We start from the raw sequence: 20513 nt of genomic DNA on the forward strand, positions 1-20513 counted from the left end.
GGATGTGAATGGAGGGTGAATGTGAGGTATATCGTGTAAATAAGTTTTGATTGATCGCAAGACTACACTGTAAAAAAAATTATAATAATAAGTTATCAGAACTAAAAAATATTGAGTTCATTAAGGTTTTCAGTTTTCAATCCATAATAAGTTAACAGAAAAATAAGTACACAACCACATTATTTCAACCTAATAAAACTATGTTTATTGTCATTGTTTTAAGAACACAAGTTGACTTGGTAATACTCACATTTTGAGTAAAAAAATTGCTTTTAACATGTGCAATGTTCAATGAAATAGAAAAATAAATAATACAATTAGTTGATTAATCCCACTGGTCACAATGGTGACCGTAATAATGTTTTTGTTATAAGGCTCTGCAAATGTTACTGAATGATGTAGCAATGTATTTCCAGCTAAATTGAAATAATAAACAAATAAAGGGTCTCAATTAAATATGTGGTAGTACAAAGAACCTGTGGGAGGATTTCAACAAGATAAATGCGACAACAGTGCAAAATATTTCACTATAATATTAAAAAAGAAAAAAAAAATTACATTTTTTTTTTTTTTTTTTTTATGCTGCCCCCTGTGCCTATGCAAATGCCCCCGCGTGCCTATGCAGGCACGTGTGCCTAGGGTTGCCTACCCCTGCATTAGAGTGACAGTTATGTTCAGTGCCACTCTAATAATGTGACCACAGCCCTTACATTAGAGTGACAGTTATGTTCAGTGTCACTCTAATAATGTGACCACAGCCCTTACATTAGAGTGACAGTTATGTTCAGTGCCACTCTAATAATGTGGCCACAGCCCTTACATTAGAGTGACAGTTATGTTCAGTGCCACTCTAATAATGTGACCACAGCCCTGACATTAGAGTGACAGTTATGTTCAGTGCCACTCTAATAATGTGGCCACAGCCCTGACATTAGAGTGACAGTTATGTTCAGTGCCACTCTAATAATGTGGCTTACATTTGAATGACAGTTATGTTCAGTGCCACTCTAATAATGTGGCTTACATTTGAATGACAGTGCCACTGATGTAGCTACAGCACTTACATTTTGACCAATTTTTACAGTACCAGCCTTTCCCTTCTCGTAAACTGTTCCCTACCAACAAAGACCAAGAGAAAGAAAATAGAGGGCAATTTTATTTCCCTTTGTTTCTCTCTTTTTTTTTATCTACTTTTTCTCCCCATTTTTCTATTTTTCTCCCATCCCAAATTTCGTATTGTCCAATTCTACCCTCCCCTGTCTCGAACGCTGTTAGGCCATGCCTCCCACTGGTCGGCTGCAATGTGGACGAAGCCTTGCATCACGTATCCCCTCCGGCACACGAGGAGGCAGCCGTCGCATCTTTTCACCTGCACAGCGCGATCGCTCAGCGGCGAGGGTCTGCGTGGGAGGCACATGCCGCCCCTGTTGCTTCCTGATTCTGCTGTACAGGCGCACCAACCGACCTGTAGGAGTCGCTGTCCACAACGTCCGATCCCCACCCACCAGCTTCCCACCCCCTAATACTGGCAATTGTATTAGTATGAACGACCAGCCAAGCTGGTAGCAACGGCGAGAGCTGGGCTCGAACCCAGCATCTCCTGCGTTAGTGGCGAGCGCCTTGCCCACTGCGCCACTTAGCCGCCCCCCTTTGTTTCTCTTGTTGACCCCCCCCCCCCCCGATTATGTTTCTAGTATATAGATTTTTTACGTAATACATATACCAGCATGTCAAGACTCTAAATGCACCCCTAATCTTCGACTGACCCATGTGTGTACCTGCATCTTGCCTCAGTGAAAACGTGAAAGTGAGTGTGTGAATGTGAATCTAAATGAGTGTGGAAATATGCATGTGTTTGCCAACTGTCTGTTTGTCCGACTGTTTATTTAGTTTCTCATTGTTTGGGCTTCATCCTCTCAAGTAGGAATGCGTTCTGTTTTATTCAGTGTGTTGCGGCAGTAGACTGTCATAGACAGGTAGTGCCGAGGGGCTGAGTGGAGGAGTTCAAACAATTGACGCGCACCGTGAAATAACTCCGTTCCACGTCCAGGAAATACTTTTGAGGCTTTTATTCTTTCGCTTCATGAGACAAACAAAATACTCTTATTTAACATACACTAATATACAGATACTGATGCGTACTTGCGTGCTTGTGTGCTTTCAATATTGCGTGTGGCACAACCGGTCCCCAATGGACAAGCACGCTCACGTTCTTAGAACTATCTTGCGTGTGGTTGCGTTCTTCAATATTGCGCTCTTGCATGCTTTCAATATTGCGCTTTGCGCTTTGCGCTTTGCGCTTTGCGCTTTGCGGTCAAAAGAAAATATGCTCTCCTAACTCTCACCCCCTCTCTCCGTGAACTGTCAACCTCAGTGAACTGTCAACCAACGTGAAAAGGTGAATGACATTCCATAAAAACACTCCCATTAGCGTCACACCCCCGTGAGCACGCCCACCACCTAAAGTGACAGTACAACTAATAATACAACACAAATAGAATACTGAATGATAATAAAGAGACCTCCATTTCGGCGCCTACATACCGGCCCCTAATTATTCAAATATAATAATTACACAATTGTAAATTATGTAGGAGCCTACAAGAAAAACATTAAATATAAGGCACAATTATTCAAACAATAGTTATTTTTCGTTACCGGTCCCTAATTATTCAAACAATCGTTTTTTTTCGTTACCGGCCCCTAATTATTCAAATGTATAATTACACAATTGTAAATTATGTAGGAGCCTACAAGAAAAACATTAAATATAAGGCACAATTATTGACACATTTCAAACAAGTGTTTTTTCTTTTTTCGATTTAAAAAAAAAATCTCGCAAATGTCCTTTTCTTCTTTCTTAATTGTATCCTAGGGCCAGAGGTTACTAGCACATAGCCTTAAGGAGGGATCTTATGATCGCTTGGTCAGTCAAGTCAGAAAAAACTAAAAACTGTAATCCAAAGTGGCAAAGTCAGTCTATGGGTGTATATCTCCATGTATCAGTCTATGGGTGTATATCTCCATGTATCAGTCTATGGGTGTATATCTATGTATCAGTCTATGGGTGTATATCTATGTATCAGTCTATGGGTGTATATCTATGTATCAGTCTATGGGGTTCAATGAAATATGAACATCTGATGCTCTTCCGCTTCCTGATGAAGTTCAATTTCTGACGTTCTCACGTCACGGCTCTCTCTTTTCTTTTCACCTCACTTTCCTGTTGAAGGCAAACCTTTTGTCCATGAGCCGGCCCCGCTTCCTCTTCCTTGGACGCCTCTTCGTTTCAATTTGGCCCTTATAGCCACGGGGCATTTCAGAAGTAGTGTCATCGTTTGCTTTGTCCCTAGAGTCAGTTGTGTATGAATCTTCAACTGGCCATTTCGATTTTGGACTCGCCAGTGCTTCCTTCTTTGATTCTCTTTCAGCTCTGAATTTCTTTCCTGTATCAAAGTTGTCCTTCGATTTTTCCTGGGACACAGGCTTGAAATCCATGTGATGGTCCTCAGAATTGTTGCTTTCAAACTTAATGTTATTGTCTACGTTTCTGTCACGCCGCCTCTCTCTCTTGGAAGCAACAGAATCGTCTGTTCGCTCTTCTTTCTTTTCCAATTTTCGGTTCAAATCCTCTTTCTCCTCCTCTGTCGGAGCGTCAAGGTTCTCCACAACTTCCATGAGAACTGATCTTGTGACCTCAACAGTGGCATCATGGAGTATTTCGGGCGACCCCGGCTCCTCTGTGGCCTCGATCGCGACAGTGTCAGTGACCACGAGCATCTCTGTTTCTACGTCAATCTCCTTTTCTATTGTTGCCACTGCCTGGACTGGTGACAGGGTAGTAGTGGGCTCTTCGGGTTTAGCCTGGGCCTCTGAAACGTTGTCCATAGCGTCCTGGATGACAGCCTTAGCAATGACCATGCCCTGCTCTTCGATGGCGTCGGCACTCTACGCCGTGACCTCATCCTGCGCCTAATGCTGACCTGCTCGAGGACAACAGCGACCTCTGACTCAGCTACTTCAATATTGCGATTTGCGATTTGCGCTTTGCGGTCAAAAGAAAATATGCTCTCCTAACTCTCACCCCCTCTCTCCGTGAACTGTCAACCTCAGTGAACTGTCAACCAACGTGAAAAGGTGAATGACATTCCATAAAAACACTCCCATTAGCGTCACACCCCTGTGAGCACGCCCACCACCTAAAGTGACAGTACAACTAATAATACAACACAAATAGAATACTGAATGATAATAAAGAGAACTCCATTACGGCGCCTACACAGTGGATTCCCGTTTTAGTTTTCTTTACTGAAAAGTGCACTCATTCTCTCACTACTCTCTGGTGGTCACAAGTGGCTCCCTCCATGTGTGTTGGGCCCTCCTCACCTCTCCCTCCCCGTTGGCTGCCAGGTAGTTCATCTCAGTCACGTCCACCAGCTTGATGTGGTTGCAGGGCAACGGGGCCCCAACGTGACCTGAGTAGAACGGCGCTCGGTTACATTTCAGTAAATCAGGAAAGGCACTCCATATAACGAGTGAAGCTTCTTACAACTCAATTAGCATTAATCACCGGAGATCCTGAAATCCTAGAGTAATAATGTCCACTAGTCCGGTCAGGTGGCGTAGCGGAGATTGCACTCGTCACCAATGCAAGAGGCTGCGGTCTTGACCAGGGGCGTATCTAGACCCAGCACTTCAGTAGGGCACACAAGGGCACCAAAAACAACAATTTGGCCGGTTTTGGCCGGTTTGTGGGCGAAAATGGGTGGATTTTGTAACTATTTTTTTTAAAACTTTATTTCGGTTTTAGGGTTAGGTTAGGGTTATGTTATGTAATTATTTGGGGGAGCCAGCCCCCAAACTCCTGAAATGCATAGAAATCTATGAAATAAATAAAACAATCTGACATTTATATTAAAAAGAGCTAGCCCCCCAAACCCCTAAAATACATAGAAATCTATGCATTTTGGAACAGTTACTATAATAATAATTTAATAATTTAGGACCTGCTCCGAGGTCATCAATTGGCACACATGCGATGCATGCATGCAATTCGTATCTGCGATTAACCCATCCCGTCTTCCTTCCCCCCCAAGGGCAGCCGGGAGCAGACAGGCATCAACGTGAGCCGCGCCAGGGGACCAATCCAAGTGCTCCTGTCCGTCTTCGTCAAGGACGCCACAGCGTTAGCGATCTTGTTGTTGTGCATGTTTTTCCATTGGGTTTATCTTATCGGGGGGGAAACCCTTGCGAGCACGGGGAGAACATGCAAACTCCACACAGAAAGGCCTGGGAGATACCCCACCTGGGTAACTGGCATCATGGAAACCTGGTCCCCAAGCGGGAATCGAACCCTGGACCTTCTTGCTGTGAGGCGACAGTGTTAACCACTACACCACCGTGCCGCACTATATATATATAGTCAAGAAAGCATTTAGTCATACTTAAAGTTTAAAGTGCTTTACTTGCATTGAACATTGCATTGAACATTCAACATTGAGGAGACATCATTAGAAAGCACAATGTATGTTTCCATAGTTACGCAGATGACACACAATTGTACATCTCCGCTGAACCAAATTATCACACAGCTATAAACTCCATTTCCGCCTGTCTCTTAGCAATAAACAAATGGATGACGAACAACTTCCTAAAATTAAATGAGGGCAAAACTGAAATCCTACTAGTCGGTCCTATAACAAAAAGAGAAATGTTACAGAGCAATATGGGGCAACTTACTCCTTGGATCAAACCCAAAGTTACAAGTAAATAACCTACACTGGCTTCCGGTAACATTTAGAATTTATTTCAAGGTCCTCCTCCTTATATACAAAGTATAAACATTGCGATCATCTACTATTGAAGGTTCCAAGCCACAGTCTAAAGAAAATCGGGGATGCAGCCTTTGCTAACTATGCACCAAAGTTATGGAACACACTACCTATGGACATTAGGGAAGCTAGATCTCTTAATATTTTCAGAAATAAGCTAAAAATGTACCTCTTCACCATAGCCTTCTAATACACCCCGCTGTTGATTGTACTGTAGCACTATTTTACTCTGGCCATTCTATTGCATAGTTTTACTATCTATTCTACTATTCTATTATTGCACTGTATTATTGGTGTGCAAACCAGTCAACTTACAAAATATTGCCTGTTGGAGGATTTCAACAAGATAAATGCGACAACATTGCAAAATATTTCACTATAATATTTCAAAGTGAAGTAAAAAATATTATAATAATTATTTTATCATGTTAAATGATCATTTGATCATGTTAAAAAAGGGGAAATAAAAAACATTTGTAAAAAAAAAAAAAAAAAAAATTTTAATCAGTGGGGCACAGATGATAGTGGTCTAAATACGCCGATGGTCTTGACTCCCGGAGTCAGCATTGCTTGAGGCTTGGGCTGATCGTCATACTAACTCGTTTGGCTGGGTTAGGGGGAGGGCAAGTCGTGGGTGGTAATCTGGCGTTGTGGACAGCGACGCCTACAGGTCATGTCTGGGCGCTTGCTCAGCGAAGGCAGGAATTGATGAAGGCAGCGTGACCTCCCACGCGTTACACTTCACCAATGAGAGTCCTCGCTGCCAGGTGAAAAAAGAGTCACTGGCAGTCGCCGCATGTGTCGGAGGAAGCGTGCGGATAACTTCAGGGTTCCCTTGTACCGCCCAGTAGGAGAACATGCGCACAACAACCAGGTAGGGGAGGGGGGGAATTGGCACAACGACTAAATTGAGACGGGGAGAAAACAGAGAAAAATCGGAGAAAGAGAGGATAAAAATTTTTTTTTTTTTAATCCTTTGTATGCAGTGTTGTAAAGTGTGTGGACTGTACAATGTCAACAGTGATTTGACAATCTGGCCGTTACCTGCTGTCCAGTCTCCAGGCAGTGACAGGGTGCACCCGCATGTGCATTCAGTTTGACCATAGGCCTCGTAAAACTGTGGGACACAGAGGAAATTTTTTTTTTTAATTACATTTATATGGACACAGTCGGTGATTAACAGCAGCAGGAAGTCACAGGGACACGACACGCTCACCTGGCAGCCCAGCGCAGCCCGCAGGAACGTTAGGACGGTCGGTGAAACTGGTGCAGCTCCTGTGAGCATGAGCCTCACGCGGCCACCCAGACTAGCCTGTGACGGTGAACACAATGGAATCATGTCAGTATTATTTGGTCTACTGCATTTAAGTATTATCGGTTTAAAGGAGCTGTAAGCAGTATTTCTGTGTTAAAATAAGTGTTATAATAGCTTATTACATTCCGACAGACACACTCACACACAGACGGCGGAGGCAACCATGCAAGGTGCCAACCTGCTCATCGGGAGCAGTTAGGGGTGAAGTGTCTTGCTCAAGGACACTTCGACACGTTGCCCGGGAGGAGTGGGAATCGAACCAGGAACCTCCGGATTACCAGACGACTGCTCTACCTCCGCACTGTCGCCCCACATATAGCCTACAGTAAGTCCACTACTTCAATCTTACAAAGTCATCAAGGAAATAATCCTACAATACAATAATTAAAAAGGAGCTGTAAGTGGTATTCTTTTGTTAAAGTGGTCTACATGTTAAAATAATAGCTCCACATTCCGACAGACATCACAGATAGAGTGTTTGGTCAATAACATGGGTCTCTCAGTCCCTAAACAGAAAATAAATGTTCTGGTATCCCGTTCCCACTTTATCCAATCAAGTGACCCAGATCAGAATTTAAAAAATCAGATTCCATGTGACTGTTGTTGTTGTGAAGGATCAGATTAAACCGAATATGTATATTTATTTATATATATATATTTAATTGTATTTGTATATCGTTTGATATCCCCTGTATATTCCTTGTACAATATGCATTGAATATCCCCGTTTCTACTAAACAGCCCATAATAGTTTCATTCTACCATTGGACGAGAACCTGGCGCCAGGTTGCCATACCCCTAGGTCCAAGTTCAATCGTGCCGCCTAACATGTCGAGGCAACCCCCGGTTCCGCGCAGTAATATGTCGGGCGAAATACGAATGGTACTATTTGTTCATAGCGCATATATATATGGCGCTCGTAAAGTAGAACTTTCTTTTAGTCCAGTTCTTTACCCTCCAACAGAGTGACAGACGCAAAAGCCTCCCCACGACGCACGTGCGGTGTAGTAGGGCCTACTTGGCCCAGAATAGGCATTGAGATATCGTGTAGATTAATAGTTGAATGGTCATAGTTTGGCACCATACCGTCGAGTTGGACGTATTCTATTAAGCTAATAATAGTCTATTTATGTATGGTGCATCGTTTGGTTCGAGTTCTACAGTTATCAGTACCCCCATCGTTCCTGACGTTATCTGGACGCTTATCCAGGCTGGTCAGACCCCTAGTGGTGATTGCATCCGAGGAGCTCCGGGTCAAGAGCGACTGGACCTGTATATTGGATTACTCTACCCGACGACGGCGAGCCTTCCACGGCTCTTGGATTATGCTTTGTGTGCTTTGATTATTCCATGGATAAAGGCCAACACTGTCGAGTGTTGGAATTACCCCCCGGAGAGGACTCCAGGTGAGACGGCGCTCTACACGTGAGGTCGCACCACGTCTCTCCGTTGTGGACCGGCAGATACCGTTCCACAGAGGGTCCAGCTGTATTCGTCTGCGGCCCGAGGTTCTGTGGGCACTGTGTCCAAGACTTTGGATTCTCCCAAGACACCGTCGGCCAGATGGGATACCGCCAGCGGCTTCTCTAACCCCCCCCTCCTACTGTCTTACAACCAGCGGGACCCCCCCCCCCCTTAGTGTATCCAGCTATAATCATTTAAGTACCATCGCTATCGTTTCCTAAATATTCCAGGTTGTATACTTACTCCCTGCGCAACCAGAGATTGGACATTCAATGTTGATTTACCTACGAATACTCATTTGCCATAAAAGTGCATATTCAATATTTCAAATCATAAATGTAATTAAGTGAATGTTGTATACACCTTTTGCTGTATTAAATATTCGATTTGGTACATTTGTGTTGGTTCGTTTCATCAGGTGGGAAAGTGTTCATCATACTTATATCTTGTACTGGGTGGCCAGAAGTTAAAGTACATGAGGTAGTGGTATTAAATATCATATCTAACAATACAGTCAGGGAATTGTACCCCTCAGCTACAATTGGTCCTTCGAGCCGGAGGGTAACTAGTGTAATATTAATATAGTGTTATTAATATCGAAATGGCCTATGATGAACACTCCACGAAACGATCCTCCTAACCTAGAATGCCCGCGGCGCAGACGACAGACACCTCAGTACTTAGAGGCTTACACTGTCAGTCAACTACCTAGCCTTCGACAAACGGTAAACGTGGTAAAAGTAGAAAGTAAAATTATGTCTGACCTTAACGACCAGGTTTCCCCGACCACAGAGGCCCTAGTAGGTCCTAATGTAACTGACCAAGCCCACGGTGGGGACCAGGAGGGAATTGACATGCCTTTACCCCCCGCCACTACTAAAGAAGTAGTCCCCGACACGCCCCGGGAGGAAGACAACCCTACAGAGAGAGAACTCTGCACGGAAGAAGAAGAGGAGAGCGCCGAGGAACTAGAGCTCCAGGACTCCCCAACGAGTACCCCCAGGAGCGGTACACGCAGGAGCGGCTCACCTCCACTACCGCCTTCCCCCAGCGAAGCGGAGAGGATACTACAACAGGCGTTCCTCGTCAGCCTGACAGCCTCTACCGAACGCGATCGGCTCCAAGCACAGACGCTTAGCGAGCGCGAACGTCTCCAAGCACAGGCGACCAGCGAGCGCAAACACCTCCAAGCACAGCAACGGAGCGAAGAACAGCGCACAAGTCTGGAGATGAGACGCTTCCAGATGGAAGAGAATATGGCAAGAGACCGGGCCGACGCCCAGCGCGCCGCTGCCGGTGCCCAAAGAGAAACAGAGCGCGCCGCCGCCGACGCCCAGCGCGCCGCTGCCGGTGCCCAAAGAGACGCAGAGCGCGACAGACTACAAGCGCAACTAATAGAGCAGCTGATCAAAAGGACAACTCCCTCTCCCTCCGCCAGGGGCTCAAGGAACTCGTCGAGACAACAGTCAAGAGCAGCGTCACCGCAACGAGCAAGTGACCCTGAACTTGACCAACAGACCGAGTCTAGACCCCCCGCAGACCCCCTTCCCATACCGGTCCAAGCGAGACCCAGCTACAAGGAAGGAGCGGCCTACACTGCGGAGAAGCTAAATAAACGATTACAAGATCTGGAAGATTTGATAGAAGAAGAAGAGGGAGAAGAGGAGAACCAAGCCCGACGACAGCACAGTACTCCACCGGACCAGGAGGTCCCATACAGTCCAGGCTATACCCCCGCGGCGCTGCGCTACAGACCCCCGACTCTATTTACGGGTGAGCACGACGCACGACCAGCCCCGAGGAACAGTACCTGGACCAGCGGGCCATGGTACCCTGCCAGTACCAGCCCACAGCGAGGCGCAAGAGGGGACTCGCCCAGGAGGTCTCTCCCCCAACGCTCGCCGATGTATCAGCCATCCACGGCGTCATACAACGCCACGCCGTCATTCCCAGACTTCGCCTATGAGAGTCGAGCACAGTACACGGAGCTCCGGATGTGTTTAGAGACAATGATGGTGGATGTCGCTGATGAACGCCACAAGTATGCAATATTATTGAAGCACCTGAAAGTACCGCGAGCGCACAATATAGCGCTAGCCTATGCTACCTCCTCGACCCCATACACAGCGGCCCTTGCAGCGCTGGATCAAAGATATGGACGTATATGGGATTACGTAATCCAGGAGATAAGGCATATTGACCGCCTACCCCCAGCCACAGACAATCGCTCACTAGACGACCTGTCAATCAAAGTGCAGTCCCTGGTGGGGATGCTGGGAGCTCAACGGGAGAAGGGCAGGCATGAGCTGTACGCCAACTCTAACGTTGAGAGGATTTTGGAGAAGCTGCCACCCGCAAGACAGGAGCGCTTTCGGCGGCAGAGGGACTACCGAGATCCCGACGGCCCCGAGCCATCCCTCCTTGATCTGGCCGACTTCCTGGTGAGAGAGGTCAGCAGCTTACGACTGGACACCTTCGGGCGGAGCACGCCAAGCTCCAGAGAGGGACCCAGGAGAATAAGTGATGGAAGAAGATCGGTGACTGTCATGCACCAATCAGAGTCAGTACCGAGCAGTAAGAGTCACAGCACCCCCTCGAGAAAGGAGAAGTGGAAGATAGCGTGTCCCTATTGTGAGAAAGAACACTGGCTGTCACAATGTGACTCATTCACAAAGATGAATGCAGAAGAAGTGAGCCAATGGATAAAGTCCAACCGGCGCTGTTATCGATGTGCGCGGCCCCACATGGCAGCCGAATGCCGCCTAAAGAAAAGGTGCAGCCGGTGCGATGGAGCCCATCTAGATATACTACACGATAGTAACGGAAGACGGCCTATACCTGCACCACGGAGCGGCACCAAGGCAAGTGTCATGTACATTGACCCCGCCAGCAGCAACGGAGCTCAAGTGCTCTTAAAGGTAGTCCGTGTGACATTGAGCTACCAGGATAAAGTCATGGACACTTACGCCGTCCTTGATGACGGGTCAGAGAAGACCCTTCTGCTCGCCTCCGCTGCGACTCAGCTGGGACTGCGGGGGAGCAAGAACGAAATGACGATTCGGACAATAAGAAGAGATTTAAAGACGATAAAGGGCGAGAATGTCTCCTTCACTATCGCAGCCAACGGGCAGCCAGAGCGACGGTACAAGATCACAAATGCTTTCACCAGCCAAGAAATAGGACTCTCGCAGTACACCTACCCTGTCACCAAGTTGATGGATAAATATGTGCACCTGCGCCAATTACCTATCCCGCTCATAGACGGCGCTACCCCGACCCTGTTGATAGGCTCCGACCATGCAGAACTCATAGTCCCGATTGACCGGGTCCATACAGGCCCCCGAGGCTGTCCTGCAGCAGTCGAGACCCGCCTAGGATGGACATTACAAGGCCCCCTCGCTAAATCTCTCAACCGAACCGCAGCCACTAGCTGCTTCCACTCCAGAACGACAGAAGAAGACACCACTCTCCTGCAGCATGTCGAGAGGCTATGGACCCTAGAGACAATGCCCTTTAAGAACGAAAAGAAAGACATTCGCTCTAAAGAAGACATTTACGCCATCCACCTACTCGAGCAGGGGACAAAGAGAGTCACAGTCGGCGGAGTGATGAGATACGCAACTCCACTCCTGAGGCGAGAGGGAATGCCCCCCTTTCACGCAAAGAAAGACGCCACGGAGCGCTATCTACTGAACACAGAGCGGCGCCTAGCCAAAGACCCCGCTCAACAGAGTGTGTACCGAGCTGAGATTGAGAAGCTAATCACAGCTGGACACGTAACAAAGATTGACATTAAAGAGGCCGATCAGACGACCGAATCATGGTACGTGCCGCATCACAAGGTCCATCACAATGGCAAGGATCGCATTGTGTTTAACTGCAGCTACCAGATCGGATCCCAAAATCTGAATAAAGAGCTCTTGCCCGGCCCCACACTCGGCCCCTCCCTACTAGGCGTGCTACTGCGCTTCCGCCAGGACAAGGTGGCTATAAGCGGGGATATCAAAGGGATGTTCTTGCAAGTGAGACTAGTAGAGGAGGACAAGCCTCTGCTACGGTTCCTATGGAGAGAGAAGATCGGAGATGAGAACCCATCCATCTACCAGTGGGAAGTACTCCCCTTCGGAACCACATGCAGCCCGTGCTGTGCTACATTTGCACTACAGAAACACGTCACAGAGGACCCAGCAGCAGATGAAGAGGTCCAACACAGTGTGAAGAACAGTTTCTACGTAGACAACTGTCTACAAAGCGTCTCGACTCAAGAAGAAGCCGAGGCTCTCCTAATCAAGTTACGCGCCTCCCTAATCAAAGGAGGCTTTGATCTCAGGCAGTGGGCCAGCAGTGACCCGCACGTATTGCGCAGCCTCTCCTCCGCAGACAAGGCTGCCAGCAGCGAGACCTGGATGGCGACAATCCCAGGAGAAGCCCAAGAAATGACACTAGGATTAGTCTGGCGCTTCAAAACAGACTCGCTCCACTATAGACACAAACCCTTGGCTCCAGAGCAAGGAAGGTCGGCGGCGATACCGACCACCAGACGGAGTGTGTACAGAACACTCGCCAGACAATATGACCCGCTGGGATGTATTCTACCTTACACCACCAGGGCAAAGATGATTGTACGAGCACTATGGGACAAGGACCAGGGCTGGGACGACCCAATACCCGCACACCTTGCCTCAACATGGAGAGAGTGGGAGACGGAACTCCGCTCACTCCCAGGTGTCAATATACGCCGCAGCTACTTCCCATCCACAGTGAGGCCAGAGACATGCGAGATTGAGCTACACGTCTTCAGCGACGCCTCCGAAGTAGCCTACGGATCGGTTGCCTATTTGCGTCGCAACATCTACAGTGACGGACCAGCATTCCTCCAGCTCCCGGAAGGAGATTGGCCTACGCCCACCCCGAGGGAAGCAAGTAGCGAGGAGGCTGAGAACAAGAAGCCTATGTTCTGTGGACTGAGCACTGTCGCCTCCACAGACCCGAACATAGATGACTGCATTACCCTAGAGAGTGCGCAACAAAGAACATTCCTGCGGCACCACCCAGAGATTCAGTCCACCACTGACATGTCAGCAGCTGACTACGAAGAAGCAGAACTTCTTCTACTACAACGAGCCCAGAGAGACTCGTTCCCCGATGAGCTAGACTGTCTACAGGGAGGAAACCCCGTCCCATCAGACAGCAGACTGATTCACCTGGCACCAGAGAGTGACGCACATAATCTCATCAGAGTGGGTGGTCGCCTGCGGAGAGCCCCCGATCTACCAGATGACATTAAGCACCCGATCGTCTTGAACAGCCGACACAAGGTCACAGAGCTGATCATAAAGAAATACGACGAGGATGTGCACCACGCAGGAGCAGAGAGAGTCTTCGCGGAGATCAGACGTCGTTATTGGATATTGCAAGGGAGAGAAGCAGTACGGCGCTTCCAGCGAACCTGTCTAGACTGCCGTAAGTGCCGCGCGCAGCCCAGCATACCACGGATGGCTGACCTACCCCCCTGTCGCCTCCGAATCGGCGACAAGCCATTCCACTCCACAGGCATGGACTGTTTTGGCCCGTTGTATATAAAGAGAGGAAGAGGCACCGAGAAGCGGTGGGGTATTGTATTCAAATGCATGACCACCAGAGCGATACATATCGAGCTCCTTCCGACCATGAGCACAGACTCATTCCTTATGGCCTTCCGGAGATTCATATCACGGAAAGGACAACCGTCTACATTGTTGTCTGATCACGGGACCAACTTCAAAGGCGGAGAAAGAGAGCTGAGAGAGAGCTTCCAAGCTATGGGCCCAGAACTTAAGACCCACCTCGCTCCAGCCCAGATTGACTTCCAGTTTAATCCCCCGAACGCACCCCACTTCGGTGGAACCTGGGAACGAGAAGTACGTTCTATAAAGACAGCCCTGTATGCCGTACTCGGAGCCCAGACTGTGGCAGAGGAAGTCCTAATGACAGTCCTCACGGAGATCGAGGGAGTATTGAACTCAAAGCCCCTCGGTTACGTCTCCAGTGATGTAGCAGATGTCGACCCAGTCACCCCCAACACACTCCTAATGGGGCGGCTGGACCCCGCGCTACCCCAGACAATGTACAGGCCCGAAGAAGCGAACGGCCGAAGAATGTGGAGGTACAGCCAAGTACTAGCTGACAAGTTTTGGAGCAGCTTCCTACTTCACTACCTACCGTCTCTACAGACCCGCCAGAAGTGGGTAAAAGAGAGAGACAATTTGACAGAAGGAACAGTCGTCATGATAGTTGACCAGTCACTCCCCAGAGCTATGTGGCCGGCTGGCCGCGTAAGCAAAGTGATCACCGGTGCCGATGGCAAGGTCCGAGCAGCTGAAGTACTCGTCCAAGGGCGCACCTACACACGGCCCGTGGCGAGGCTCATAGAACTGCCCCGACTCCCAGATACTATCGATGATGACCATGACCCTATGACTTTGTGAGTTGACTGACCCTTACAGCGGACCTTGAGTGGAAGACAGTGCGGTTAATCTGTCTCTGCTTAGCTAATTAGGTGGGACTAATTAGGGTGCGGCTGTTGTGAAGGATCAGATTAAACCGAATATGTATATTTATTTATATATATATATTTAATTGTATTTGTATATCGTTTGATATCCCCTGTATATTCCTTGTACAATATGCATTGAATATCCCCGTTTCTACTAAACAGCCCATAATAGTTTCATTCTACCATTGGACGAGAACCTGGCGCCAGGTTGCCATACCCCTAGGTCCAAGTTCAATCGTGCCGCCTAACATGTCGAGGCAACCCCCGGTTCCGCGCAGTAATATGTCGGGCGAAATACGAATGGTACTATTTGTTCATAGCGCATATATATATGGCGCTCGTAAAGTAGAACTTTCTTTTAGTCCAGTTCTTTACCCTCCAACAGAGTGACAGATGCAAAAGCCTCCCCACGACGCACGTGCGGTGTAGTAGGGCCTACTTGGCCCAGAATAGGCATTGAGATATCGTGTAGATTAATAGTTGAATGGTCATAGTTTGGCACCATACCGTCGAGTTGGACGTATTCTATTAAGCTAATAATAGTCTATTTATGTATGGTGCATCGTTCGGTTCGAGTTCTACAGTTATCAGTACCCCCATCGTTCCTGACGTTATCTGGACGCTTATCCAGGCTGGTCAGACCCCTAGTGGTGATTGCATCCGAGGAGCTCCGGGTCAAGAGCGACTGGACCTGTATATTGGATTACTCTACCCGACGACGGCGAGCCTTCCACGGCTCTTGGATTATGCTTTGTGTGCTTTGATTATTCCATGGATAAAGGCCAACACTGTCGAGTGTTGGAATTACCCCCCGGAGAGGACTCCAGGTGAGGCGGCGCTCTACACGTGAGGTCGCACCACGTCTCTCCGTTGTGGACCGGCAGATACCGTTCCACAGAGGGTCCAGCTGTATTCGTCTGCGGCCCGAGGTTCTGTGGGCACTGTGTCCAAGACTTTGGATTCTCCCAAGACACCGTCGGCCAGATGGGATACCGCCAGCGGCTTCTCTAACCCCCCCCTCCTACTGTCTTACAAGCAGCGGGACCCCCCCCCCCCCCTTAGTGTATCCAGCTATAATCATTTAAGTACCATCGCTATCGTTTCCTAAATATTCCAGGTTGTATACTTACTCCCTGCGCAACCAGAGATTGGACATTCAATGTTGATTTACCTACGAATACTCATTTGCCATAAAAGTGCATATTCAATATTTCAAATCATAAATGTAATTAAGTGAATGTTGTATACACCATTGTATTAAATATTCGATTTGGTACATTTGTGTTGGTTCGTTTCATCAGGTGGGAAAGTGTTCATCATACTTATATCTTGTACTGGGTGGCCAGAAGTTAAAGTACATGAGGTAGTGGTATTAAATATCATATCTAACAATACAGTCAGGGAATTGTACCCCTCAGCTACAGTTGTGAAAAAAAACAAATGTGAGTCACATTATGAGCAAAAAATTCAGATTTGGGCCACTTTAGCCTGCAGTCTGAATGTAGCCGATGTGACGCCTACTTGTATATGGTGAATATGTCACGCCTACCTGTAATTTTTTGAAGATGAGTTTGTCCCACAAGCTGTCGTTTCTGACCACGCCTCTCTCAAGCTCCGCCAGCTTCTTTCGAAAAGCCAAGTCTAAGAGCCACCTCTTCAGTCGCGTGTTGGCCTGACCAAAGGTCTGGGAAGAGAGAACACCTTGCATTTTCAACCCTTTCTACCAAAGGGTTAACCCTTTCACTGCGACAATACGGAAGGTTAACCCCTTTCACTGCCACACGACAAAGGGTTAACCCTTTCACTGCCACACTACAGAAGGTTAACCCTTTCACTAGTGTGGTAGTGAAAGGTTAACCTTCTGTAGTGTGGTAGTGAAAGGGTAAGAGCTCCACCAACCTGTTACACCAACCATGTACTGTAACCACACTATAATCTTAAAACAATCACAATCATTTTCCATTATATAAAAAAAGCATTAAAGGAACATGCTTACATTAAGGGGAACCGGAAACCTCCGGATTGCCAGATGGCTGCTCTACCTCCCGAGCCAAGATAGATACCAGTTTTCTCTGTGCCTTCAGTAGAAAGCTGCACGTTAGCCTATCTTAGCACAACGAATAGAAGTGGATAACACCAGTAGCCTAGCTTAAAGTCCGGAAGAGGTGTTAGTTGGCCAACGCCTAGGCTAACAGGTACTGTCCGCTTCCATTCATTGTGGTAAGCTAGGCTAATATGTAGCCGGATGGCTTTCTACTGAAGCTACAGAGAGGAAACTAGTATCTTCTTGTTACGCAAATTTCCCATAACGTTGATGTTTTCCTTTAAGGTTGACTCTGTTGTCAAGACAGACCTTTGTGCAACACCCAAGATTTTTGGGATTCACCAAAAGAATAAATAACAAAATAAAAGTAATAACGGTATTTATAAGGGTATGAGTATAGAGCAATAACACAAACAACTTGTTAAAATCTTAGGATTTTTGTCTGACCTTATCGAACATGCGATTGAGAATCCGTGGGACAACAGGGAAGACTGTGGGCTGCAGAGTCTTCAGGTCATCCAGCAACAGACGGATGTCACCCTGGAAGTAGCCGATTCGAGCACCGTGAACCAGGATGACGCTCTTGGGGGTGGGGGTGAGAAAGTTACTCACTTACTGGTAAAACAGGTGCAAAACTTACACGTGTCACAAGAGGGCACTGTTGTACAAACAATCAGGACATAGTTGAAGTGGTATTATCATTTTAGTTTAGTTTTCATAGTTTAGTAAACATAGACTTTGAGGATCGGCAACATCTCTAAGGGGTGTTTAGATTTTCAGTAGACATGTGTGTGTGTGTGTGTGTGTGTGTGTGTGTGTGTGTGTGTGTGTGTGTGTGTGTGTGTGTGTGTGTGTGTGTGTGTGTGTGTGTGTGTATGTGCGTGCGTGCGTGCATGCGTGTTTGTGTGTTTATCACCATAAGACATAAAACACTCCAACGGCATGATTACATTTTAGTCCACTTTTTATTTTTCTACTTTTATGATATGCTTCTGGTCAATTTGAAAGGGTTGTTTTCATAATTTAAGTTATATTTCGTATCTGGCTTATCGCGTCCCGCTCTTAAGCCTATTGAGATACCCTTTATCTCCTGTACCTACTGTACTCCACCACAAAAACAACTTGTACACCCACACCTGACCGGGTCCCGCCTCTATGGAGGCGTAGCCTATAAGACCATGGCCATGGTCACCAACACACCCTTCCTCTATTTTCGTTCCATCATATTGGATGCAGTGCACCTTATGTAACTAGTAGTATGAAAAAGATTGGAGGAATGGCGTAATGTTGAAAGCTTACCGGAGGTTTGTTGCCCCTGGCATCTTCGAAGCATGTTCAGCGACACGACGGGCCTAGGTTAATGTTTCCTCGTCTGACGACAGCAGATCGAGGGGCAGCGTACATGGTTTGGCTATCGGGCCGGCTTGTACAACGGTGAGCCCTGTGTCATCAGGCACGGGTATTAGTGTTAGTAATGCTGGGTTGTTGTTACACAACCATGTTGTGTGTCTGCGCCAGGGGGGGATGGTTTGGTGAACGTTCACTGCGGTGAACGGGTTCGAAGCGGTCCTGCAAGCGTGCTGTTAAACAACTAATGCTAGCTACATGCTAATACTAATGCTACATGCTGAACACTACTGCTACGCTGTTCTAATGTCTCCATATGATGAGATGTTGTCACTTCTCCCTCCTCTTGCCCGGTTCATCAATGAAGGTCAGTCGGTAGCTGTTGTGGGGGTTTTGCTGAGTCCTATTTACCTTTTTACGGGTAAATGGGTTGACAACAGGGTAGGCCGTGGCTAGGTAGCCTAGCCAGGTACGTTACCTTTGTGTTCCAGCGGGGTCTGTTGAACGGTGTCCCCATCTGGGAGCCGATGCGTGAGCTCGGCGGTGTAGCAGTAGAGCTATACTACTGCAGAATGGGACTTAACAGCGGGTTATGGCTCAGCTGGCTAGTTCCTATCCACATTGGCGTCGGGTAGTGGGGCTATGGGTCCAGCCGACATTGTAAACATGTTGCGTGTTTGTGCGCAGGCGGTTGTTGATCTGGGTTCCACATCGCCTCACGCTAGGCTGTAGTAGTGTAGTGGGCTACTGTTTTGTTCTGTCACTCTGCTATGAGAAGGTCTGTCTATGCTACAGCTTTCTCTCCTCTCAACCATTCATGCTGACGGTCAATCGGTGTCTATTGGGGGAGTATGCGGCGGGGGCTTTGTTTACCTTTTTTGGTAAATGGGCTAAGCTAGGGCTGGTGTGCTGTTGTGAATATTTTGAATGAAGGCGGGACTAGTTCGCTCTGGTCCGCCTCCCCTTAACGTGTGTATATGGGCTTGCTCATTCTACAGTATTTTGTGGTTTAGTTCTTTTATTCATTTAACCCTTTCATGGTGCACACCACAGTGGAGGTTGCTGTTTGCAACCACCAATGGTGCTCCGTGTTAACATCAGTCCTTTGCTTTTGACATATTGAAACAGTGCCCCGCCCGGCCGACGCCATGGGTGGGTCGGCCTGGCGAGTGGCTGGTGGGCTGCTAAAGCCTGTACCGCCACGGTATGGAATTGGCAGCGATTAGAACTGTGTTCGAATTGCTGTTTTTTCTATCAAAAAAATGGTGTCTGGTGGCGGGGCCTTGAGGGCCAGCCGACGTCGACACATCGCGCGAGATTGTTGACGTTATTAGCTTTGACCTAGCCGCAAGCTATAACCGCTCAGGGTTCCCCTCTCCGCAGGGGATTTTGGTCTTCTGCTGGAGCGCGAGCGGTATTGTCCTAGGCCCCACACCGCCTCACACCGCGCAGCCAGAAGAAGAGAGAGCACGGCCTCGTCAGCGGTGATGACGAGGCCCTCGACAGGCGGCCATGTTTTCCCCCGCCAGAGGTATCCTGGGCGTTGATTCGACAGGTGTCCACAAGGGCGACAGCCTTGCGGCCGAGGGATCGGCCATGTTGGATGGGTTCGGCTTGAACAACAAGCCGTCACCGTCCTGCCGCGAGCAGCCCGCTCTCCGATCACTCCCTTCCCCAACACCAGCGGAAAAAGTGGGCTCTGATTGTTTCCTTTGGCTGCGGGCCGCGTGCCTTCGTTGAAGCGCGGGCGGCCCCACTTTTCGTTTCTCATGGGGACAGGGGCTGACACCCAGTTGATGGCTGAGCCTGGGTCTGTCCGTGAGAATGTTGTGCTGTCAAGCGGCTCCCACACCAGAAGCTGTGTTGGTTGAGCCTGGTGTTACGTCTGTCAACTATAAGTGTTGTCAGCAGGGGGGCTCGAAACCTTTTGAGGCACACAGTGCGGGCTTCCCCGGCCTCGCCTTCGCCAGGCCAGGT

The 20513-nt window shown here is 48.0% G+C and overlaps 1 protein-coding gene across 1 annotated transcript in view; it reads right to left on the minus strand.

Moving 5' to 3' along the window:
* Positions 1-20513, minus strand: part of LOC311245425 (long-chain-fatty-acid--CoA ligase 1-like) — a gene marked incomplete at both ends in the record, with an annotated part of 73517 nt that overhangs the window by 5050 nt on the left and 47954 nt on the right. Inside the window, 5 exons of the mRNA XM_084335268.1 lie at positions 4387-4475; positions 6876-6948; positions 7048-7143; positions 16695-16829; positions 17637-17771. Of these exons, the coding sequence (XP_084191394.1) occupies positions 4387-4475; positions 6876-6948; positions 7048-7143; positions 16695-16829; positions 17637-17771 (528 nt within the window). The remainder of the gene's footprint in view (positions 1-4386; positions 4476-6875; positions 6949-7047; positions 7144-16694; positions 16830-17636; positions 17772-20513) is intronic.

The sequence above is a fragment of the Notolepis coatsorum genome (assembly GCF_963971535.1).
Source record: "Notolepis coatsorum genome assembly, chromosome: 18".
NCBI lineage: Eukaryota > Metazoa > Chordata > Actinopteri > Aulopiformes > Paralepididae > Notolepis > Notolepis coatsorum.